Here is a 26,096-nt window from a genome sequence, read left to right as displayed (position 1 = left end):
GTTGCTCGGCAAGGTCCAAGTGCCTGACCACATTAGGGATTTAAATTGTGAAGCAGAGAAAATGACCAAAATGATTATTTTAAGCCATTAAATATATCATATTTGTGTTATTCTATCATATTTATCAATGTTCTTGCTTCTCTTTGTTGAGTACGAGTTCGATATCTAAGTTTTATTTTCTTATTATTTGGGGGGTTTATGAGGATTATCATTTCATTTTGTGAGCTAAGTGTAGTCACACCCCTAATCTGAGTTTCCCCACCACTACCCCTAATAAAAGTCTTGTTCTTGTCTCGATAAACTCTGGTCTTGGTCTTGACTTGGTCTCGGTTTGGGCAGTCTTGACTACAACACTACCCACCACTACCCTTAATCTGATTTTTTATGTCCCCACCACTACCCGTAATCTGATTTTTTATGTCCCCACCACTACCCATAATCTGATTTTTTATGTCCCCACCACTACCCTTAATCTGATTTTTTATGTCCCCACCACTACCCGTAATCTGATTTTTTATGTCCCCACCACTATCCGTAATCTGATTTTTTATGTCCCCACCACTACCCATAATCTGAGTTTTTATGTCCCCACCACTACCCTTAATCTGATTTTTTATGTCCCCACCACTACCCTTAATCTGATTTTTTATGTCCCCACCACTACCCATAATCTGAGTTTTTATGTCCCCACCACTACCCTTAATCAGATTTTTTATGTCCCCACCACTACCCATAATCTGAGTTTTTATGTCCCCACCACTACCCTTAATCTGATTTTTTATGTCCCCACCACTACCCATAATCTGAGTTTTTATGTCCCCACCGCTACCCATAATCTGATTTTTTATATCCCCACCACTAACCTTAATCTGAGTTTTTTTTGTCCCCACCGCTACCCTTAATCTGAGTTTTTATGTCCCCACCACTACCCTTAATCTGATTTTTTATGTCCCCACCACTACCCATAATCTGAGTTTTTATGTCCCCACCGCTACCCATAATCTGATTTTTTATATCCCCACCACTAACCTTAATCTGAGTTTTTTTTGTCCCCACCGCTACCCTTAATCTGAGTTTTTATGTCCCCACCACTAACCCTAATCTGAGTTTTCATCTCCTGACAAAATGTTTTAAAACAGGCCTACTGCTTGCTGACAGAAGCAAAAGTGTCACATGATTAAAATGTATATTCTTATATGATAGTATTCTTTTGTTTAACATCGTTGTTTGGCGGTTGCAAAACAAGTTTTAACGTCTTTTGAACGCAGTGTTGTGTTGTGTTGTTGAACACGCCCCCGTTTCATTTTCAAGAAACACAGCCGGGGTTTCTGGTGACGTCCCGCAGGAAAGTACACAGTCTCTCACGGTGCTGCATTGACCCGAAAACAACACGACAAGCGCACATTTCCACGGAAGAACGGCTCATGACACTTTCATAGCAACACGACGTAAGTCTCGAAGCTCGCTTTACCAGCAGCTCATCACGAAAACATTGAAAAAAACGCCACTTAACTGGCGTCGAAGAAGCTTTCATTTCCTAAAGCTAGCGACGGACTCCGTCTATGTTCTGGAATGTGAAGGGCTACTGTTGGTTAGCCAACAAAATAACATTATTGATATGTGTGTGTGTTTGTGTTTTCATAAATGATTCTTAATATGCCGTGTGTTTAAAAGACAGGCCACTAAGGTCACATCTACATCAATGTAATCTTAACATTAGCCAAGCATTTCCAGGATGTAGTCATGTCCCTGTGCTTGACAGATTCATTAAGCTAGGTGGAGATCAGTTTGCGCCGTTTGGTCTTTGGTCCAGCTGTGTTGTTCCTCTTGTTGCTGTCATGTAAAACGTTATTTCCGCACTTTGGGTCCAGCTTATGTTAGCAACAATGGAGAAGCCTCCCTTCAGGCAGAACCAGAACTGCGGAGACTGGGAGCTGAAAGAGAGGCTGGGCATGGGCGGGTTTGCCCATGTTTACCTTTACCAACATCATGTGAGTTTAAAAGCCATAAACGCCCCAACACTGCAGACACTTCATTTAGAAATGGAGAAAAGTAAACAGTATAATTACTGTGTCACCACTTATCTACATCCTCTTGGGATTAATAAAAGTCCTCTTATTTGCTGAGACATTTTATGAAGACGCAGAAAGGGACTAGCTCCTCTAAAACTACACATTGCTATTTTTGGGTATGCTTTCATGTGCTGATTTAATAATATCATGTCTCTTTGTAGGAAACAAATGAAAAGCTAGCTGTGAAAATGTGCCGTCTAGAGCTCACACCAAGGAATAAGGACAGATGGAGCAGAGAAATCCTGATAATGAAAAAGTTTGTTTTATTTTTATACACTTTCTTCTTGTGGGGGACAGTTTATTTATATAGCACATTGATAATGTCCTGATATCATAACAAATATATGTATTCACTGATTTGGTATGTTAATGATTACCTAAAGAAAACACTCAGATGAAACATGACTTATGATTGTAGCAATGACTCTGCACGATCGGTATGGGTATCATTGAATAGGTGCGTAGTAACGACTCCTACTTCTCTCCCACTCAGGTTGAATCACATCAATGTTGTGACAGCACGAGATGTCCCAGATGAAATGAAGCACATAGCCTTAAATGATCTTCCACTGTTGGCCATGGAGTACTGCTCCAGGGGAGACCTGAGGAAGGTGAATATGTCCGCATTGAACCAACTTTCTCAAGACACACTTAAACCACCGTCCTCTAGGGCTGAACAATTTGGGGGGAAACAAAATCTATTGCGATTACAATTCCATTAGCGATGTTTTTTTTTTAATTTAAGTTTTGCTCAAGTTCAGTATTCACTGCCAGTCTATTTTTGACTGAAGCCACGTCAAGCAACACAGAGCAAATGAACCAGGCAGGAAGTCAGACACAGAACGGCATAAAGAATCCGGTCAATTTTCAAAATAAAACGCCTTTTGCAGATTCCTGATCGTACATCAGCAATAAACACAGTTAAAACAGGATAACTGAACAAATAAGCAAAATCAGACAGGCAAAATGCTCTTATTCTGAAATGGTTCATGTGGATATATAGCCTGCAGAGAGCGTAAAGAAACCGGCTCACAGAGAGTTGTTATCTGTAGTTGAAGCGCACAAAATGACAAATTAATTAATGACATAAATGCAGCACTCCTGCTGCCTGTGTTGGTTCAGCTGGCGTTTTCCTCTAGTTTCGTTTGTTGCTGTAAAATGTGCACGTCCTGTGCCCGCTCTGATTGGTGAGAATGAATTTGTAACTGCATGACTGTTTAAAACGCGTCAGATGCTGTATAATTAACCTATATTTTAATCACCGTCTTCACGATTAGCTAATCGCGTTCTTTCCAATCAGTCAGTCACACTGGTTGGCAGTAGTGGAGGTGTCCATGGGTGGTTTAGCCGACATCACTAAGCGTCAGCAGCAACGAGCTGAGGGCTCTTCTTTCATCGAAGTAAACTCTGCGGTGTGGTCTCCTTGCCATGCTGGTGCTCCTGCATTGCTCTGTGTAAAGTGACGCAAATAGCGAGGTCTTCTAAAGTGATGACGTGAATTGTCGACTTTTAGGGGGCAGCCCTACTGTTCACCTGGTTCAACTGGTAGCATTTCAACACTGCGGTTAAATGTTTGCTTGCTTAGTTATGTGTCAACAGAAACAAAAATGTGTTTGGCTGCATTAAAACAAAGTACAGGTGGGTTTTAGAAGATAAAACAGAAGTTTAACCAATCAATTTCAAATTTCCCCGGCTTAGTGTAAATGTAGTTTACAGCTGTCTTAATCACTTCTCACACGGTGCAGATGTACAAAGGTTAAAGTTGCATCACATACTGTAGTGTCATACAAGATGCACATATGCTCAATCATAGCATTAGCGTGTTGTACAATACTAATTAACCATTCTAACTGTTGTAGTGCATCTTATCAATCTTCAGCACGAGTTGGGTCACTGTAATGCAGATCTACTGCAGATGTGATAGAATTGTATTTGTGTGGTTTACAGATGCTGAGCAAACCTGAAAACTGCTGCGGTTTGAAAGAGAGTGAAGTGCTTTCATTACTCAATGACGTCGGTATGTCCAATGTTTTATCTGTGTGCAGCTTCACACGTGTCCTTTTGCAGCCTTATCATTCATTTTAACCACTGGTTTCTGCTGTAGGATCTGGTATCCAGTATCTGCATGAAAACAAGATCATACACAGAGACCTTAAACCTGAAAACATAGTGCTGCAAGATATCAACGGAAAGGTAAACTGCCAGGTTTTGGTTTTGACGTCACATTTTCAAGAAACTGTCTTATATTTACTTATTCTTCTACAGCTGGTTCACAAAATCATTGACCTGGGCTATGCCAAAGACCTGGACCAGGGCAGTCTTTGTACCTCCTTCGTCGGCACACTTCAGTACCTGGTGAGCTTGATGTAATCTACGGCTCATTCCGCTTATGTATTGACATGTTTCTCCTGCCTTCACAAATGATGAAATGCAAAAATGCGAATTGTGTAACTTTGTTGTTTGATGTCGAGCAACTGCTTCATGTTGAAATGCACCACTTTTTCTCTGCAGGCACCTGAGCTTTTTGAGAATAAGCCATACACAGTTACTGTGGATTACTGGAGCTTTGGCACGATGGTATTTGAATGCAGTTGTGGTTTCCGTCCATTCCTGCACAATCTTCAACCTGTGCAGTGGTAAGTTGACCTGATAAGCAAAGCGTTATGTGCAGGAGGGATTTATTTTACCACTTTGTCGTTGTTTGTTAGATAAAAGCATACTGGAAAAGTTCAGTCGGAGGCATGACGCAGAGATACTGAGTGAGGTGAAAGGGACAGGTGCATGCAGATGCTCTGAAAACAACAGGAAGTTAGTTATTGTTGTTCGGCTGCTCACCAACACAGTCAGCAGTAGCAGCAGAGACTAACGCACAACTGTTAGCGCCTGTCCCTTTCTCGTGAACGTGATTTTTTTTAATTAGGAACGCCTTGACTTTTGACTTATAGGTTATTGTAACCTCAAAATGGGTTTTTAGCCATAATTTAAGAATGAATTGGGCTATTCAGATTTTACTCGAACGACGCAGCATGTAAAGAATAACTAGCAGAGTACAGGCGTTCCTCCATCTCGTACGATCTGTCTTTCACTTCCTGCCTCATTCTGAATTTTGTAAAAACAGTAATTTTACCTCTCTGGTCTAGCGCCCCCTTTGTTTGTGTTATTATGTGATTTGGTGTTTTTGATCTTTTTTTAAAACACAAACATCACACAGTAACATTAAACAAACTAACGGGTCTATCTCTGTAGGGATTCTTTCCATAAAGGTGTCAGACACTTTTTGATAATAACAATCTGAGCTTGTCAGTGGTAAAACAAGCACTTTAGTGGACATACTTGAAAGGGCGCAATTTCCCGCAAGGATTACGATGCAGATGTGTTTCACTGCTGCTGACTGCATTGCACTCGCTGAATACAAAAGAAAAAAATTACTCACATAGACATTGGAAAATAAAGTCCAGGTTGAAAAATATTGATGTTATCCTTTAAAGGAACTGTAGCATGAATATCACCAAAGACAAATGAACAGAGTTAGACAAATAATAACAGGATTGATTTAATCATTAATATTTTTTGTCTGTTGCACTATCAATTAGTTGTCTCCCATTTAGTGATTTGTATGTTTTACTCACTAATAGTATGATATGTGGATCCATTATACAGCAGTGAAAAGCATAAAGAGCATATTCAATCCCGCACACCTGTAGGATTTCTTCCGTAAAACAAAAGGACAAATGACAGGGCTCAAATCTGTAATAAGTGAAATAGTTTCCTACTTGTGAAATGCATGAGGTAGAAGTGTTCAAACAGCTTTGAAACTGTTTTGAACCATGAGACAAGAGAAATGGGTAAATTAGATACAAATGCAGCACAATAAGAAAACTGAGGTGAGCAATAAATAAAGACGACCAGCAGGTGGAGCCAAAGAAACTACTATTACAACATGTGACTTTCAATCAACTTATCACAGCAACTACCAGGCTGGGTTACCAAACAAAACCTAGGCTTACCTCTCAAAAGAAAAAACAGATGAGGCAGGCACACCCATACCTACTGTGTTAGACACATCATTCCTACCTGGAAAAAGGCAGTATGTTATTTAAAATAAAACAGAATCAATCCAAAACCTTAACTCACCAATCAGAAGAAGTGTCTCATTCACAAAGCAGGTTAGCAACAAGATCACACCCTAAACAAACAAAAAGATCAGAAGGCCAAAAGGAGGCACAGAGGCAGCTCACGTTAACTCAGCCACCTCGTTGTCTGATGCAACTTAATTTGCATAGATCTTAATTTACTGGGATTACAATAACGTACACAATGCTAACAGTGAAGGAGGCAGGTTTGGATAATAGATGTTTAAAGTAATCACATAGTGTCAATGTTGACTGGGAATAACTGAAAGCAGCACCTTCCACAACTAACGAGCGTAACCAGAGTTGAAAATGTATAAGTTTTCTTGTAATGGGATCATTTTTAAGGTATAAAACTGTCCATCTTGTATCTTATCATCTACAGGGCAAGCAAAGTGAAAAATAAAGGTCCAAAAGACATCATGGCTGTAGAGGAACTGAACGGAGAAGTCAGATTCTCCACACACCTCCCCTACCCTAACAACCTCAGCAGGTTAGGACCCTGAGACTAATGAAAACGCCTCAAACACTTCATACAGGCTGTTGCAGTTTTCCCCCTTCCAGTATTTGGTGTTAATTTCTCTCCTTTAACACATTTTTAATTGCTGTTATATAGAACACTGTTGGAGCCAATGGAAGCACTGCTTCAGCTGATGTTAAAGTGGGATCCTGTCCAGAGGGGAGGCAAAATCAACCCGGACACCAAGAAACCACTCTGCTTTGAAGTGCTGGAGCAGATACTGAGCATGAAGGTGAGTTACTGGCAGAGCGCCTTTTTTTTTTTCTTAAAGTTTTTATGTGAAGATGCAGCTTTCCATCAGTGATTTTCAGCCAGATGTATCTGGGTCAGCCAGCACTTATTTACATATTTCTCTTGTTCACTGACTTGCAGAGAAAATGTTGATGGTTAATCTGCCATCAGTAGTGCTGGGTTTTGTTAGAAATGTTTTTAGCGTCTGGTTTCTCTACCGATATCAAAACAATGTTTTCCCACAAACATTTTTTTGTTTTCCATTTAGCAAAAGAAGACAAAGGTTCTCAACACAAGCAGCCATACAAAAACACATCCTCAATAAAATAGTTAATTTTAAATTCTTACCATCTGATCAGAGGATAAAACAAGAATAAGAACCTGACAGAACATCTAATGCCAGCAGAGTACAGTTGTACAGTACACCAGTGGTGAAACACAACTAGGCACATTTACTCAAATACTGAACTGAAGTACAAATTTAAGGCACTTTACTTGAGTATTTCCATTGTATGCTACTATATACTTCTAATTACAATCTTTCCTACCCTTCCTGTCCAGTGAAAATGTCCAAATTTAGTGACTTTTGAATTGGCTTTTTCCAGATAAACTGAAGGATGAAGTGCTCCTTTTATGGGCTGAGGAAATTCTCCTGCTACTTAAGATAAACAAACTAGTTAAACCCCTCTTGGATCCGCTGGAAAATGCAAAACAACTTTTTCTGAGCTCATGAAAAGCAGTAATGGTAACCTAGAAACATCAGATATTAAAGTGAAACACTGACGGGGAACATTTTTCTGCACCAAGAGTACTTTTACTTTTGATACATTAAGTAAATGTTGCTGATCCTACTTACATACTTGTGGTACTTGCTGATTCTGCTGTATCAATTTTCATCATTTTAAAGTGGTCCATCCAGGCTAAATCGCTGGAGACCCCCTTTTAAGTGGTTGTGGCCTTCAGGATACCAAACATTTCAGTAAACTGTGGATTACTTGTACTTTGTAATAACAGCTTTTCTCTTGGTTCTCTCCAGCTGGTCCACATCCTGAACATGACCACAGCCCAGGTCCACTCTTTCCAGCTGACTCCGGACGAAAGTCTCCACGGTCTGCAGAAGCGCATTGAGGCAGAGACCAAGATCGAAGTTGTTAACCAGGAGCTGCTGCAGGAGACGGGGGTGTCACTGGATCCCAGGAAGCCCGCTGCACAGTGCGTCCTAGATGGGGTGGTAAGTTGAGTCTCGAGCAGCTGAGAGTTTGAGGTTGCTCCTGTGCAAAAAAGAAAAAGGAACAATGCTTGGCCTGCAGGTCTACGTAGGAGGAAAACTTCCGTCAGGGTATATTTTACCTGGCAAATCTCAGGCCCAGATCCAAACCATAAACCTTCTGATGATGAAAAACACCCCTCCATCAGGAGGTGCACTGGAGGTGTAGGGGTTCAAGACCATGTATTGGCAGCATCCCCAATTGGAGCCTAGCCACAGTTGTTATATTTTGGCATCATCCATCTCTCTCTCTCTCTCTCTCTCTCTCCTTTTTATGTCCTGTCAGCTCTCCATTGTTTAATTTTGCTGATAAAGTAAAAAAACCCAACTGTTTTTTATGGTTAGTTAGTATCTCCCATTGGAACCTTTACAAAGACGGGAATAGTTTGCAAAACACTCGACTCAGTGCTAAAAAAACTGAAAGGATGCAGAAAAGGCTGTGTCTGCAGGTACTCTTAATTCAATGTATGTGAGTTAGGGGACTTTGAATCACCCGTTGATGCTGTTTTAAGCAACAGGAAAGGTATTTTACAGGCTGTGTAAGTGGTGATTTTCTTCATCTCTCCCGTGTAGAGAGGGTGGGATAGCTACATCGTCTACCTGTTTGACAAGAGCATCACCAAGTACTCCGGTCCCTTCAGTGCCAGGCAACTTCCTGATAAAGTCAACACTATTGGTGAGTTTATTTTAAATTACGCAGTTTGATTATAAGAGTGTTAAAATAAAGCAAACCTTTAAATATACATCAACTTGAATATATTGAACAGATCACAGATTTTCCTTCACACTTCTTCCTGTCGATTCTATAACGGATGGTATTTTTTTACACCATCCCTAGTGACAGCTTGCTCCACTACAGGACAGTAATGCCAGCCCTCTCCTCTCTGTTTTAACACGATGCAGCTTTCATGGGTCTTCTTTTAACTTTGCAGTGCAAGAGACCAAGACACAGCTTCCCCTGGTTGTGTTGAAGAAGGTTTGGGGCGAAGCAGTGAGCTACATCTGTGGCCTAAAGGAGGACTACAGCAGGCTTTTCCAAGGACAGCGGGCTGCCATGTGAGTCACATGACCGAAATCTGTAATTTGTTATTTAACCACAAAAACACGAGAGATATATTTTATTTTAAATCACTGAAAGAATCTGTTCTTTTTCTCAACACAAAAATAGTTTAAATGCCTATTGCAAATGTTTAATCTTAACCTTTTAATTGAAATGTATTCACTGTTGAATGTTAGTTCATTTATTAAAAGACAGGTCAATAAAGCCTCTAAATTAAAATGAGTATTCTGCTTCTATGCCATCAAAGTCTGGTAACATGGCAGGAGGTTAAAGTAGGGCTGGACGATATGGCCAAAAATGCTATCGCAATAAAAAGTTTCTAATTATAATAATTCTATAATTATCACGAGTATAAGTATCAGATGGTTATTTCTTTTGAGTTTAAAGGCTGATTGATGCTCCTGAGTAAAAGTTGAAGAAACCTGATGGTTAATTGTAATTTCTCATTTTGGTCATGGTTTCTTAACAGTGGATCACTTCACAAATCTGAAGTAGAAAAACATTTATCATAAAATCTTTGTCAACAAATATGCACGAGTAAAATTAAGTAAAAGCTTCTTTTTTTTTTTTTTCGGTCCTTTTTCCTCTACAAAATAAACATCTTAATAAAAAAAAATTAAGTCATAAATCGTGTGTGATTCAAGTTAATAAAATCTAACATTTATTGAATATTTATTGAACATTTGTCATATTGTTATTGGGAAAAAAAAATGTATTGCGATAATTATTGTTGTTTTATTGTCCATCCCTATGTGCAAGTGTTGATTTTAGGAAAAACTTAAAATGAGTCAATTATATTCAGTTGGTTAATCCATCCATCCATCTTGTGCTGCTTATCTGGGTCCATGTCACGTTAATATAATTAATTACACCATTAGAAAATGTATTTGTATCTGATTACAGGCTGTCATTAGACATTATACGCCTAAAATTGGGGTTGTAGGGGCTCTTATGTGGGTAACGGGTAGTAGGTACAGGTCAATACCCATGTCTCTCTTGGGGCCTACAAATATAATGACCTCTGTGTCTTTAGCAGTAGTTCATACTCCCATCAGCTCCATATATGGATGATAACAGCTGTGTAGATAAGATCTGTTGCCCAGACATTCAAGGGCAGTAGAAAGTATCTCAGAAGGAGAGACAGGTTGGACATGTGACCTTGTACTTCCAACATGACTTAGGTTATGTCTTGTTTTAATCCAATATAATCTTCACACAGGTTGGAGGGTTGTAAAATAACCTTATTTGGACACGGGAGTGAATCTCAGTAGGTGTAGGAATGAGAAATAGGTACCCTTTAGATTTGGGTTTTGGCACCACAAGGTGTTATCACTCTACACTGCTTCAATACATATTGCAGTGTAAGATGTCCTGAGTTTCCTGAAACCTTCTTCATCAATAAGGGTTTACCAGCTCCCAAGAGGTCCCCCCTCATCAGGTCATAATGTGCAAGTTTTGATTTTAGGAAAAACTTAAAATGAGTAAATTATTTTCAGTTGGTTAATCCATCCATCCATCTTGTGCTGCTTATCTGGGTCAATGTCATGTTAATAAAATTAATTATAACATAAGGAATTGGTGTTAAATAATGATGGGAAGTACTGAAAAATGTGATGTAGAAATAATACTACTTGTCCCTACTGGTTTTCCATCATGCTTTGGCCGGTTTGATTGTAAAAGGTCTTTTAAAAAGACTTGGATCTAACTTGATGAGTCCTGCTGAAGCCTGTACAACTCTATTACAAACAAATTTATATACAGTTACTTAATTTTGTCAATTTTATACTAATCACTGTAGACCCCTTTTTTTTTATTTCGCACGTCTAATCAATGCAAGGTACTTTATCTGTTGCCTCTGTGGACTATCCTGGCCTGGGGAAGCCTTTATGTTTAAACCTAGTTCACACTACACAATTTATAGCCCTATTTGCCGCTTGGCGACGGGCAGGCTGCGATCGGGAGTAAATGACCGGTCGATCCCCAGTTATGTATAAACTACAAAAAGGCTCCCCGACACATTTCTGACACATCGCAGACGCCTGCCAGATATCAAGCACGCCACATATCTGGAAGAGTCAGCCGACTCGACATCCACATCCAGCCAATGAGAGCAGGCAGCGACTTTTTACCATAAAATGCTTTTTACTCACCTCCAGCTCTCTCTGTAGCTCAGACGATCCCTGCTACCTGCGTGTGCCAATCCATTCTTTCACCCATATTCTTAATACTTGCTATCTTTATAACAATAACTACTGTTTTGTGTGTAGGATCGCGTCATTTCCCGTTTCATATTTCACGTGTGTTTTCTTGACAAAACGTGGTTTGGAGACCAGCGTCGGGTGACTCAGCCGCTGTCAGCTCGCGTAGTGTGTGACTCCCTGCCACCGATCACTCACATCGTGTGAACGCCACAACGACTTAAAGACTTCCGTCACGGCAAGTTGTGTAGTGTGAACGGCACGGGCATTAGGGTCCTTGTCACTGCTAACTGTCTCTGTTAGCATGTGAAAGCTGTGGACAGCCATCTGATACAGCTGCTCAAGACAAAGCTTCACACCTGCAGAAACTAGTCATTTTACTTTGGAGCCTATTCTTTCTTTCGTACTCTTAATTGTCTCCTTCCCCTCCCCTCAGGTTGAGCCTCCTGCGCTACAACACAAACCTGAACAGGTGTAAGAACAGCATGTTTGGCTTCTCTCAGCAGCTGAAGGCCAAGCTGGACTTCTTTAAGAGCAGCATCCAGTACGACCTGGAAAAATACAGCGATCAGATGCACTACGGCATATGTGAGTGATTACTGGCAGCTGTTTGTTTTGCTTTGATACTTGACCTTCGAATGGAGAACATTCACATATGGGGATATTTTTAAAGCACCGAGCAAGATGTTTGTTTTGATGTGCTGTCTGTGTTTGTCCAAAGCCTCTGAAAAGATGCTGAAAGCCTGGCAGGAGAACGAGGAAAGAGCTGCTGCTTTTGCACAGGTAATGCACGTTTCCAAAAAAGTTTAACATTAAAGTTTAAATGCCCTATAATGTTTCTCATTTAAAAAATAAAAATAAAATCCTGACGGTGGCAGCTGTGGCTTGACTCCTGGCTTGTCCTGCAGGTGGCAGAGGTGAGCCATTTAGAAGATGAGATCATGACTCTGCACTCTGAGATAGTGGAACTTCAGAGGAGCCCGTACGCTCGACGCCAAGGAGACAAGATGGAGCAGCTGTGAGTGTTAAAGCCAAACTGGGGTCAAACACTACAATCTGCATACTTATCGTTAGTCTTTCTCTCATGTTTTGTTGCTGTAAAAGACAGAAGTGATGATGTGGGTTGCTTCAGCTAAAGCCTGACTTCTTGTGTTGCTTTGTAAACATATTGTACATAAGAGTGTGTACAGATGTTTTTGTCAGTCAGTTAGTTGATCTTTCTTTATATAAAGTGCTTTGCTCCAGAGTGAGATATCTAAAAATAACTCATTTTTGTGGCCTCTTCATTTTTCATTAAGCACCATATCAGGTCAGAACTTCTGCTTTGAACAGAAGAATCCTGCATCACCTGTATTTCCTTCACTTTATCAACAACGTTTTGGCCCTCTGACCAAATAACTGGTCATTTTTATTCGTTTTGAGAGTTGTACAGCGCAGAGAGGCAAAAAGTGTTTGGAGAGAGTAAAGCAGATCACGGGCAACAAAGCTCCCCACCTGGATTGGAACCGGCGATGTTGAAAATACATGCCATCGGATGCTGCAGGTGTAACTAAATGTCAGGGCTACAGAGATATCATGTGAGCACAGCAAGAAAGGTGATTGGTCAGCTTGGGCAGTTTCTCTTGCCGGTGAGAACAGAGATGCTCACAAGTCACTGAGCTAGAGTCCAAGTCAAGTCTCAAGTCTCTCGTGAATGTTGCGTTCAATCCAGGCTGTTTATAACACTGCAAAGCTATAAGGGATTCTGTAACTGTAACATGTTTTTCTCTTACAGAGCACAACCTTTTAATGTGCACTGCAATTAAAGACAGCTTATTAACTAACCTACTGTAAGTCAACACACCCCGCAGACTCTGAAACCCAGTGTAACGTTAACTAAATAAAACTGTAGCATTACCAACATTAAACCAGTAACCTGTTTTATTGCCAATGTTAATAATTAACATGATGGCAGCCAGCAGGACGTAAATGTTTGTTAATCGACCACCACAAGTTTGGCAAGTAAACAAACGCTCCTTCATCTCTTCATAAGGAACGACAGTCAGACCTCCGGTAGGTCGTAGCTGAGGCAAGAAGCAAGCTAACGTTAGAAGGCCAATGCTGAGCTAAACGTGTTTACTAACCTCAGCTTACTAACTTATTTTACATTCAGCACTTCTTTGTTTGGGTCTTGTTGTATGAATTTTTAAAGCCAAGGTTTATGATGAATGGCTCAGCAGCTGCCGGTGTTTGTTGTCCTCTCTCACGTGTGGCCGCTGACGTAGGCAGGTTATTGGTAACGCAGGGAGGGGGATAACTGCAAGCTCATCAGACGTTTCCTAAAAATAAACTTTGTTCACGAGTCCGAGTCAAGTCTGAAGTCACCGTGTGTGCAACTTAAGTTGGACTCGAGTCAGAGTCTCAAACTCGAGTCCCCATCTCTGGGTGGGAAATGTGTAAAATGAGTGAAGAAAACATGAAGCAAGTTTAAAAAAATAATTAAAAATGGCCTCAGTTATCCATTTCAAAACACAAATCTATTAAAGCCATCCCCTCTGCAAACCTCCTGCTCACCACAACCTCCGCTCCCATCGCTTTGAACGCCACAAAGCGCAGAAAAGTCCCATATTCAGTAATGAAGCAAGGCGGACCCTCCCACCATCACTCATATCACAAAGTGAACTAGAGGGACACTCGGAGAGCGCAGACCTCCGCCAAGTCCAACAGTCCAGTCTTCTGTGATATGCGAATCTGCAATCGCAACCAGGGTATATGTCCAAGTATATTTTAAAAAACTGTTTCAGTTTCAGTATGTCAAAATAAAGTTGTGCCGAGCAGAAGCCTCATCTTAGCTGTGCATGTATTACATACAGGTCAGGAAAAGCAGAATAATCACATCCCTGATTGCTTATTTCTTACATACCTGTTGCATTAGTTTTTAAAGTGATGTTTGAGGTGGTGGTTATGTATGTTAGTTAGTCGCGGCACACCATTCACAGGCGTATGTGTGACGAAGTAATTTGTTTATCCGCCCGGTGGTTTAGATCCACTCCAAAATGTAAAAGATCATGACATAACCAGCTATCGGCAGGCAGGGCTTCAGAATTCAGTCTTCTAAATATTAAAATCTGACTAACTCATTTTATTGCAGAGAAGAAAAGGCAATTGATCTGTACAAGCAACTGAAGATGAAATGCAAAAGTAAGATTTTAATCAAATTAATTCTCATTCAAAGTGTTATATTATTATATCCAAGGCACTCAGAAGAAACCTTTTTTTAAATGAATACATTTGTTAAACTGAAACGTGTGCTCAGTAGTTTATCTGATCTCTCAGCACCTGACCCAGATTTGAGCAGTGACAGCTCCGAGATGGTGAAAGCCATCATTCAGACTGTCCAGAACCAAGACAAGGTCCTCAAAGATCTGTACACCCACCTCAGGTAAGAGTCCAACACTCCTCAAAGACATTCAGCGTTTTATTGTACTAGAAGATCAGACCTGTGGGTCTACTTTGAGAATGAGAGCTCTAAATTCAGTTCACACTTCTTGATGATTTCGTCAAATGTTTGTCTTCCTCCAGTTTGAAGGCGCCACATGTTTTGTACTTTAAAAGAGCCGTAGCACTGCATGTTAACGTCTGCCCCGTGCTGACTCCTCCCAACAGTAAGATCCTGATCAGCAAACAGAAAATCATTGATTTGTTTCCACGAATTGAGAAAACCCTGGAGAGCATAAAGGACGCTGACAACACAGTGATGCAGATGCAGATCAAGAGACAGAGAGAGTTCTGGCATTTACTGAAGATCGCCTGTGTAAGTAACATTGTTTACTTGTACTGGCTGTGGAAACAAATTTCCCTCCAGTGTGTGGGTTTGTGCGTATCAACACTTTTTAAGCTCTGTAATGCTATCGCTGATGGCTCTGCTTTGTTTTGATACTCAGCGTAATCTATTTTAATTAAATAAAACCATTTTATACTGTCCTCAGGCTGCAACTGTGATGATTTTAATTAGCGTCTTCTCTGATTATTTTCTCAATTTAACTGATTAATCATTTGGTCTACAAAATGTCAAACGTCCATCACAATTTCCCTAAAGTCCAAAGTAAAGTGTTCACTTTGCTTGTTTTGTCTGACTGAAAGTCTTAAGCCCCAAAAGATTCATTTTGCCATCACATATAACGGGAAGAAGAACATAATATCGGGTAATATTTAGCATTTTTGCTTTAAAACTGACTTCATTTTCTGTCAAGCAACTGATTATTTCAGCTCCACGCCGTCTTTCTGCAGCTCGTTGCCTCCTCCTTTAGGTGAAAGACGGCTTGTTTGTTATGGCTGCATGTACCAGCGTGATCTCTCTCTCTCTTTCTTTCCAGGCTCAAAACTCATCAAGGAACTCAATAGCAGCCAGCCCCGAGTCGTCTAACCTCCTGCAGGTTTCTCAGTGGTCCCAGTCAGCACAACCTGTCAGCTCTCCACATCCCTTAACCTCCCTACCTGGGCCAAATGACAGGTAACTGTTCAGAGCAATCATGTGACTTAGGATTGACATTTTTCATGTGTAAGTGTGAAAACAAATCTTAAATTCATCTTATCTCTGGAATAAACGGAGAAGACTAAATTATTCATTGCATTAACATTCAGTGTGGTAGCACCTTAGGCATTAATAACAACCATGAGTCTGCTGATAGTTTTGAAAGTCTGGATTGGGCAGATGTCACTTGTCCACTAAAGACATTATTTTGTGTTGAGTTTTAAAAACTGCATGAACTATTTTTGGTCACTTGGGGGCAGCAGAAACGAGCACAAACAAAACACTTGCATCACCAGAAGTTAGTTCGCAAACAGTTTATTTAAACATCCAGCAGACACAGTTTAAATCCAGCATTCACTCTCTTTTAGCTATGTGGTCTCTACCCACTCCTGAGGGAAATATCTAGCTCTTTACCTGCAAAATACTCCCACTATGTTCACCAGCTTGTTTCTAACTGTGTCTGTCTGCTGTTTGGTGCTGAGCAGGTCGTGTTCAGTGGGACACCGCCGCCTTCTGTGGCTGTAAATGGCTGATGAGACTGAACCAAAACAGTAAAGTTGCAGAAAAAATGTGCTGAAAGTCACTAAAAGAACTGAGTCTCAGTGATCAATCTCTGTGGGTTTGTCACCCTTCACATACAAGCAGTCATATGAAACAATGTGGTTTTGAAGCTATGGATTAGAGCCGCTTTTAAGCCTGTGTGGCTGTGTAGCTTCTAACCAGCTGTTAAACCTTTCAGCCACAGATGTTTTTAACTTAAAACCAAGTGTAGCACCTTGATTACACAGCGATTACCTCCATTCAACTTACTATATGTTTTCCAACAACAGCTAGATTTAGGTGTGGGTTCATTTAGATCAGTTTGTGCAGATTTGTTTTCACTTTTAAAAGAAAAGAAAATCCTAATCACATCCATTCAATGTCTCTTGTTTTTGTTGTTGTTCATGACACTGGAAAAAGAGGGTCATTGTTTTATGTATTAAAAATACCATAATCAGATTTAGCTATGAAAAATATAGCAAACCTGTTGAGATGAAAAGAGTGGTGCAGTGTTTTAAATATCACTGCCCTTTTGATATTTTTATAACCCAAACAAAAAAAGATGGTTGTTTTGGTTTTCTGTCATTGTGATAATAATGCTACAGTCATGTGTAAATACTGCTGTACATAGCTTTATAGGTCGGTGCTTTTTCTCCCCCGGTAAAGCACCAACATATATATGGTGGAGGTCTCATGTGATGGGATCGTGGCTAAAAGGCTCTGTGTGTGTGTTTCCTTCAGTGATGCTGCACCACGTCTGCTGCAGGAGAACCAGAAGTACCTCAGTCAGCTGACCAGCCTGATGCAGGAGACTGCAGATGAACAGACCAAAAGCATAGTGGTGAGTTCACTTGTGTTTCAGTCATCCTGGACCTTTTGCTTAATGTAGGGATGCACCGAAATGAAAGTTCTTGGCCGAAACCGAATATAATTAAATAAAATTGCCGAGTCCCGAAATTCATCAAGTCCGACCCAATTTGATAAATAATGTTTTATGTGGTTCTCGTATCACGTAACATCAGGTGGCCGAACATTCGGTGCATCCCTACTTTAATGCACGGTTGTTATTGTAAAGTGCAAACCGCCTTAAAATTAGCTATAACATTAGCTTAAAATTAGATTGAAGTTGGGTTCTCCTATAAAAACAGGACGGTTGTCTGAAAGTTAAAAGTGTTCTGCACTTCTAATGACAGCAAGGTAAACAACACTCCATAATATATATATTTTTTAAACAAATACTTTAATTCCTGTATTATTAGCTGTGATGCAACAAGCTAAAATTAAGCACCTGAATCGAATTATCCTGGCTCGTAGCTGGTTGTGAATAGCAGGCCTTTCTCCACACGCTTTGCCAATGCTGGTAACTAGCTGGTAACTAGCTGTCCGGACCGCTCGGATGGTTGTGAGACATTGTGGTGGCGTTGATTCCTCTGCAGAAGTGAACGCAATGTACAACCTTAACGCTGTCAAGCTGAAACCTGAGCATCTAGCCCACCTCGCAGCGCTGGATCTGTACTGAATGTGCCACACACGTTTTACCAACGCACTATTACCAATTTTTTTTTTTAAGACAACATGCACTCGTCAGAATCTGCACAAAAATATCCAACCAAGGTTTGATCAGTGTGGAGATATTAACATAAGCTCGTTGCAAACTGTTACATATGCGATTTTTGTTCATTTGAGAATACCGCGACTAGAGTCCGTTTTCACAGGACTAAAATTAGGATGGATTAGATAGATGTTTAAATGCTCTGAGAGGTGATTATGTATTGTTCAAATTAGCATTAATTGTACAGTAAAGATCACCAGATAGAAAACAAAAAGCCCTTTTGGGACAGAGCAACATATAACTTCTTCCAAGATGGGCCTGCTTGGTGAAAACAAATATTTTAAATGAATATCCCAATTAAGCAGTAACTCTCCAGAATAAACTGCACGTTAAATGGGCACCTCATTAAAATAAAACCTTTGAAAATACTATTTATAATACTATTTATGTTACAGACATTGATGCAGTTCCTATTTATACAGGATTTTATTAAATATTCAAACAAATCTAAAGGTATTTTTTTTTGTTTATCATTGCAACTCTTAACATGTTGGTTTTCCTCTTTTCAAGGACCAAGACTGGAGCTGGACGAAATACGAAACTGTAACAACAAAATGTAAAAAGAGAAATGCGTAAGCGGTGTTGCGTTCTTCCATCCCTGCCTGTGCTTCGTGTAACACTAAAGACTGAAAGCTGTTAAACGCAGCAGAGTGGCGTCAAACATTGTACAGTTGTACGTGGACTCGGGATGTTCTCTTTAAAAAAAATAATAAAATAAAATAAAAAGGACACCGTTCGCACATGCTCAGTGGTGTCTGTCCACTCCTGTTGCCTCACACGGTGGAAGGTTTGATCAATTAATATTGTTGTTTTTATTAAGAGGAAACAATGAAGCTGTGTTAACTTTTTCCTTTTGTTGCACAGTATGCATCATAATTCATAAAAAGTGATATTCATTTCTACTGTTAGTGGAACATCGAGCAAACTGTAGCACCAGAATTTGGGGGGGGGGGGGGGGGGTGAGGTGGATTTATCACGTGGGAGAGTATTTGACAGAAACATGGGAACTAGTTCAAACTTGTGACGTGCAAGGAAAAGACAGGAAGTGGTTCGGGGTGGGGGGTAGCGGAGGAAATTACAATCAAACAGCACTTTGATACGCCCTTGTATCCTGTCAATAAAGGGTAGCGTTGCTCCAGATGAAAACGCTCCAGGCTGCCAAAACTGTCGCAGACTTTACCGTGAAGACACAAACTGTCCATCATAATCAATTTGATATATTTTACTATACACATTCTGGGGTTTAGGTTCTGTGGACATGTTAATTTTGATTTAAGCTGTTTTGATAAAGTGTTATATATCATAGGCAGAAGTCAAGATACGTGAGACAGATGTGGCTGGCCAATATGTTTATACGATGTCTATAATGTATCTGTTATTTTTAATTGTCTGCGAGATACACAGGGGGTTTTGTTCTCATTTATCAGCCCCTCCAGGATTTCGCAGGTCTTTTTTTTGTGATCGTTGCGGTCTAAAATGCCTGATTTCGCAGCAGCTTTTCTAAAAATTGCGATGAAAGTTGCGGTTATTTGGGGCGTTTTTTGCGATTAAAGTTGTGGGATTAAGTGAGAACTGCAAAGGTAGATGTGTTTGGTTTTTTTTTACTTTTATTAAATTATAGTTAAATCACTAAAGGCTCCGTCCAGGATTTCACTGGACACCTACCAAGTGTTCACACACAGCTCGATAATGCGAATAAACACAACCCGCGATTACTACAGCTGTATGAACACAAAGTAAACATTTTGCTGTGATTTAATTGCAATAAACGGATCAAACTGATGCCGAAATAACTACAATATGATGCAGATTTGTTAGACATATGAATTCATGCTTTGCCAGGTCTGTCAGCAAGACAGCAGGACAACAACTTTTAAAATGTTTGTTCTTTTGAATGGAGTTCGGATCAATCAGGGCTCTGCTATGCTAACTTGTTCACAGTACAATGAGAGCTGGAATAAAGTAACAGACACACATTTTCTGAACTCAGCAGGTAGTTCAACTTCCACGCTTTCTTTTCTCCAAGCAATGTCCTGTTTTGTCTGTTTTTTTTTTAATATAAATATGAAGTAGTAGGATCACAGAGCTCTGCGTGCTAACAACAGTGGAACCGGACGTGCACGGAAACTCACTGCCGATTAGCTCCAGTGATGACAAATCAACGTTTTAATTTAAAAAAACTAAAGTAAAAATGCTAATTTAATAAAAGCAGTTAACTCTGAGCTCCTCCCGCAGGTAAACGGCGTAGTTGTCGGAGCAGAATCCAGACAGACTACGGATATTTATTTGTCCAGAAGCTGCAGCGTTGCCTCCGTCTCTCTCCGCTGCTCAGCAGCTCTCCGTCGGCCAGCGGAGTTTCACTCCCCGCTCTGCTAGGGCTGCACAATAAAACAATAACAATAATTATAGCAATATAATTTTTTTAACAAATGTTAAATATTCAATGAATGTTGGACTTTTTATTCATGCATTACTCATGCATATTATAATTATTTTCTACCTCAGATTTGCTGAGTGACCCACTGTGTGGCCTCAAGTGTTGACCATAAAGAAAAGTTTAAACCAAAATTAACCATCAGGTTTCTTCAACTTTCACTCAGGAGCAAAAATCTGCTTTTAAACTCAAAAGAAGTAACGATTTGATACTTATGATGATTATTGATATCGAAAGATATGAAACTTTTTATTGTGATAATATATTTGGCTATATCGTCCAGCCCTACGCTCTGCCCGGTTCCCTCCCGCCACGTCTTTGCATTGGCTTTGCATGTGGTCGCGCCGCCACCACCGTTCGCTTTACTTTAGGTCTGAAAGCACCATTACCTGCACATTTAAACCAGCTGACCTTGATTCTTTCTTGCAGCTGACCAGGATGCAGCAGCCTGTGTCTCAGTGATTTGTCTCATCTGACTTCCTCAATGCGTTTCTGACACTCACGATTTCCTTTTAGGTTCGACCGCAATATGAAATGCACGTTTTACTAAACAGTTTACTCCCGCTTTGATAAAGAAGATAGATGCTGTCCTTTTTTGTCGGCAAATGTCATGCGTTGTTTACAAGTTAAAGCAGACGTGTGTGCTACCAAGGAAATGACAAGCTAATGAATGACAATGTTTTGTGGGTAACAGCGATAAAAGTTGCGTGATTAGTCAAAATTGCAAGTCGCTCTGAACTCACAGGGATTTGTTGAATTTGTGTTAATAGTTACGATTGCGAAATCCTAGAGGGACTGATTTATGTGCATAATACGTCACTGGAGGGTTTTATGCTGCATTCATGTCATATAGCGTTGAAACCATTTAGTTTAATTTCAACCCCAATTTAGTATAGATATTAAACAAATATCCAGAAAATATTTATGCTGTCTACTACTGTTATGTCAATATTAGGAGTTGGTGGCGCTAATTCTCCACCCAGGTGAGTCAAACCTCAAACTAAAAATATTATGTTGAAAACATGATGTTTATGTTTGTCTCATGTATTAACGTGAGGAAGGTCGTTCTCCTCATGTTAATACCAGACCTCCTTGAAAAATTACTTTTAAAAATGTCTCTGAGCCCAAGGTGACACATTCAGATAACTTATCTAAGTAATTCCAATGATAGTCTGAAACCCAAATGTTTACAATTTGCATTTATACATAACGGAGAGAAGCAGCAAAGCATCACATTTTAGAAGCTGTAACCAGAAGGTATTCAGATTTAGAAATCATCAGTTAACAAAACGTTTGTCGAATAATTGAATAATCAACTACTGTTTTCTACTCTAGCCGTAAACACTGGATGTTTTCCCTTCATCATGTATCCCATATGACATGAACGTGGCATATTCCACGGAGGTGTGACACCGTCTAGTTTCCATGAAAACATCACAGAGCGGTCGGCGTGTTCGACCATCGATCTGCAGTGAAATGAATGTTAATGATTGGCTCTGAGTGCAGAGTCGCTCACAGGAAACGGGGTAAACGGTTGAATGTGCTGCGGCCACTCTGTCAGGTGGTTACTTTGGGCCAGAGAGAAATAAACCCTCTGAGTTGTATTTATGAAGTTGAAGTGCAATGGAAAATTTCTTTTTTTTTGTATTTAAGTAACTCATTTTGTCAGTTTTCTTTCCATTTAAGTATTTTGTTTCCATGCTTTGTTTAAACTTGTTTTGAATGTTTAAATATCAAATATTTGCCTGGTAATGAAATAAAATGACTTTGGCATGATTCTGATGTTGATGGTTCACTTGTTGAAGTTTATTGTCATATGCGCCGTAAAACCATAACAGCTTAGACCATAAAACGAAAATCTTACTTTGCAAGTCTTCTATATGGAATGAAATCATCATCTGACGTCATTAAGGCACTGGCGCCATCTTGTGTTTTTGATGTGATTAATCCGTGTGGATGTAATTGTGACACTATGAGCGAATAAGTAAGAAATCTAGTGTCAGCTATTTGGAGTATTGAAGAGATTACAAACACACTAGCAAATGGATGTACAAGCTATAATACTGGGAACCATATCCAGTAGTTCTCCTGATGAAATAATTTATTCTCTTTCATCGTGGAAGACTGAATGCAGGAAATCTCCCAGGCCAGGCAGTTCCTGTTTATCAGGCCTTCAACCTCACAGGTGCCCCAACAACAGCTCAAGTTATTTCGCATCCAAACTAATCTTTTAAACACCAAAGTCACAGAAAAAAAATAACCTGGCAGCGGTAATATTTTTTGTCAATGGAGTTCGGTGGCTTTGAAGAGAGCGATATAACAGTTATTTCTGGTTAAACACAGGATTTTGCTCGTTAAAAAGTTACTGCCTGAGCCCTTTTGGGTTGTTGTGGGGGGCACCTGTGAGGTTAAAGGCGTATTTCAGCCTGATAAACGGGAACTGCCTGGCCTGGGAGGGTTCCTGCATTTGGTCTTCCACAATAAAAGAATACATTTCTAAATTAGGAGAACGGTACTGGATGTGGTTTCCAGTATTTTGGCTCATACATGCATTCGCCAGTGTTTTTATAATCTCTTCATAGCTCAAAATTGCAGACGTTGGACGCTTTCTTGCTGATTCACTAACAGTGTCACACTTCATCAATGACGTCAGATTTCATTCACTATATTCAGACTTTCATTCCATATATTCAGACTTTCATATATATCTAAAGGCAAGAAGAGTCTGGCAAAGTGAAGCGTGCTTGTGTCAGTTCACTATTGAGGATTTTATTCAAACCCCTCTTTACTTTTAAATTTAACTTCAAGTTGTACTACCAGTTGACATCCAAAGTCATCCAATACAAGGTCCCATGTCCACAGTAAACCCTCAAATTTACTGACTCCTGCACTCATTGCACAAGATACACTGTCCGGAGGAGGAGAGGACCCTTATCTTCACCCTCTGGGGCCTCCATGTCACTTTTCAAATTGTGGCACAATAGAGGAGACTTTTAGGAAAAGTATGGTTGCAGTTTGTCCTGATATGAGAAAGGTGAAGCTGGAAACAATCAGGATACTTTGACTGTTTAACTGGAGTGGCTCAGCCTTCCAACAGTGAGTCACTGAGCTGCAGAGATTATCTTGTTCATTCTTCCTTCCTTCTCGTGACCTGCTGTTTATGAGTTTGTGGTTTAGTTGAGGACTCACTTTCAGCCAGCCTCCTCCTCCTGCTTTACCATTTGTCAGGAGGGTTACGAGCATGGAAAGTCACGCCAGAAACATTCAAAAGTGATAAGATGTAATCGGAGCTTTAAGATTATTTATCTAAGATACAGTCACAGCCAGAAACCTTAAAAGTGCGTCGTACATCACCAACAGAAGGCATTCGAACACCACACAAAGACCTGTCATTGTTTGATTTTATTCTGTTGAAAAGACTGGAAGTGAAATCGGATCACAAACACAGATGGCTGCACGTTTTGATTAAACGCTCTGATCCCTTTGATGAGGGATGTCGTCATCACGTATCATCTCCTGCAGACAGAGCCCAGTAAACCGCTGATCTGAGAAGGGCAACAAGCCGAGACAAAGCTTCGCTGTAGAACAAGCCACACTCATTGTAAACTTTGTTGTTTTATGAGCTGCTGGGCGTGTGAATCAGAGTGAATCAGACGAGCTCTCGGTGAGAAACCAGCCCCTTGCTCCGGCCTACATTCCTCAACGCTCAGCTCCCCTATCAGAGCCTCAAATCAGATTTTTTTTTTAGTGGTTAGATTTATTTGTGTGGGTTAGTGTGTCAGGATTTCTGAGCAGTTAACAGAGAAAAGAAGTCTTCCAAAACCTCTGCTACAGTTTGCTGCAGGGGAAATCTTAATTTCAATAAATGTTTTATTTATACAGCAACAAATCATCAGTTTATCTCATGGCTTTTATAAAGCAGGTCTAGACTATAGCCTACTCTAATATCAATAACAGACCCCCAACAGTTCCCATAATGAGCAAGCTCTTGGCAGCAATGGCAAGGAAAAACATTCTTTGCTGTTACAGCACACTACAAGGATACTAGACCAGTGGCTTTCAAACTGGGGGGCATAATTCCACTGCAGGGGGGGCGTGGATGTTGAGTGAATCTTAAGTGGCAGGAATGTGATTCATTTGGTGGCATAACCAAAAAAAGGCAAGCGAGGTTATTTAGCTAAACAGTATCTTTTGTTTTATTTCAATCCCCCGTGTTGTTAATGATTGAAAAAAAAATGAAATCCACTTTTGATGGAGTTGGTGGGCTTTTTTCGGCTTCTAAAGGAGGGCTTGACAGAAGTTTGAGAACCACTGTTTAAGACAATAGTGGGCTTCCAACTTTGTTGCAACAGTTGGTGTTTGTCCCTTTCCTGTTTCAACAGGACAAAGCCCCCCGTGCACAAAGCCAGGTCCATAAAAAACACAGTTTGGTCTGGAAGAATTTGACTGGCCTGCTCAGAGCCCAGACCTCAACACCATCTGACACCTTTTAGGATGAACTCCGGCTGTGAGCCAGGCCCGATTGGCTTGCCAAGTTACATTTACTGCGCATGTTTGTAATGTCAACCTGCGTGTACGGTCGGAGAAAGTTCTGATCAATAATGCGTGTTGTCATATTTCTAATAGAGCTTTATTGGGACTGGAATGGACAGCAGCACTAGGGTTGCTACCTTCAATACAGAAAAATAAGGGACGCCTGCCGCAGTGGGGGCCACACCCCTCGGGGGCCCTGCAACAACAGGTCTGTGGTGTGCCAGTGGTGGTATATCATAACTTAATACTTTCCTAAAAACATGTTTTAAGATTGATACCAATGGACATTATAATAAGCTAGCTGCTACTGAAATCAGATGAACTCGGTCTCACTCTATCACAGCTCAGCAACAGACTAGTGGTCATATTGTCAGAGCTGAATACACAGCTATGATGATAATAAACATAGGCCAACAATGTGTGACAGTAAGAACACAAAAAATAGGATGTGAACTGTCTTTTATTAACTTATTAAATGTCTGCAACTTACTAACTCTAAAAAGGCTAAAACAAATGCTTTGATACAAATTGATTGAAAAGACTTTTGCAAAGGATTTTCCATGAACATCAGTGGTTTAGAAGTAGACTTTGTGTGCAGTATTGAAGCATGGTAGGCTTACTTCCCTTCCCTATTTAGATCTGATAGGTGCTCCAGAGGTGGAGGTGTGGCTATATATGTTTCCTCTGAGATCATATCTGAGGTGACCATACCCACAGTTGAGCCTCTACATTTTGAATGTGTTTTTGTTAAGGTAATTTTTCATACAAATAAATGTATAATTATTGGGAGCATATATAGACCACCCTCTTCACCAGCTGAAACCTTTGATCGCCTGATATCCACTATCAGCTCCATCTCCTGTAAAAATGAAATTATCTTGCTTGGGGATTTCAATAAAAACTGGTTAGATAAATCATCTGATAAAGTAAAAAATTTACTTAGTAGTTTAAATCTCACACAGCTAATTAAGGAGCCTACTCAAATC

General features: G+C 40.1%; 1 protein-coding gene across 2 annotated transcripts; it reads left to right on the top strand.

Moving 5' to 3' along the window:
- The first annotated feature begins 1,302 nt into the window (after positions 1 to 1,302).
- Positions 1,303 to 22,353, top strand: LOC119915458 (inhibitor of nuclear factor kappa-B kinase subunit alpha-like). 2 transcript variants are annotated; one of them, XM_038734994.1, is made up of 22 exons: positions 1,303 to 1,448; positions 1,872 to 1,991; positions 2,234 to 2,328; positions 2,566 to 2,683; positions 4,020 to 4,089; positions 4,177 to 4,265; positions 4,338 to 4,427; positions 4,584 to 4,708; positions 6,588 to 6,695; positions 6,819 to 6,954; positions 7,990 to 8,184; positions 8,794 to 8,896; positions 9,153 to 9,276; positions 11,915 to 12,066; positions 12,200 to 12,261; positions 12,387 to 12,496; positions 14,609 to 14,658; positions 14,794 to 14,899; positions 15,124 to 15,271; positions 15,834 to 15,970; positions 17,273 to 17,372; positions 21,913 to 22,353. In XM_038734994.1, the coding sequence occupies exons 2-22, from the start codon at positions 1,875 to 1,877 to the stop codon at positions 21,916 to 21,918; spliced, it is 2,241 nt and encodes a 746-aa protein (XP_038590922.1). In that variant the 5' UTR covers positions 1,303 to 1,448; positions 1,872 to 1,874; the 3' UTR covers positions 21,919 to 22,353. The 2 variants fall into 2 exon arrangements, with proteins under 2 accessions (XP_038590922.1, XP_038590921.1); XM_038734993.1 differs by lacking the exon at positions 21,913 to 22,353 and adding an exon at positions 18,654 to 18,880.
- The last annotated feature ends 3,743 nt before the right edge of the window (positions 22,354 to 26,096 follow it).

The sequence above is a fragment of the Micropterus salmoides genome, unplaced genomic scaffold (genome assembly GCF_014851395.1).
Source record: "Micropterus salmoides isolate LMB-PRFRI ecotype aquatic unplaced genomic scaffold, ASM1485139v1 Ms_hic_scaffold_21, whole genome shotgun sequence".
NCBI classification, from domain to species: domain Eukaryota; kingdom Metazoa; phylum Chordata; class Actinopteri; order Centrarchiformes; family Centrarchidae; genus Micropterus; species Micropterus salmoides.
Note: the sequence above shows the minus strand (reverse complement) of the source record. Positions and strands in the feature narration are given on the sequence as shown.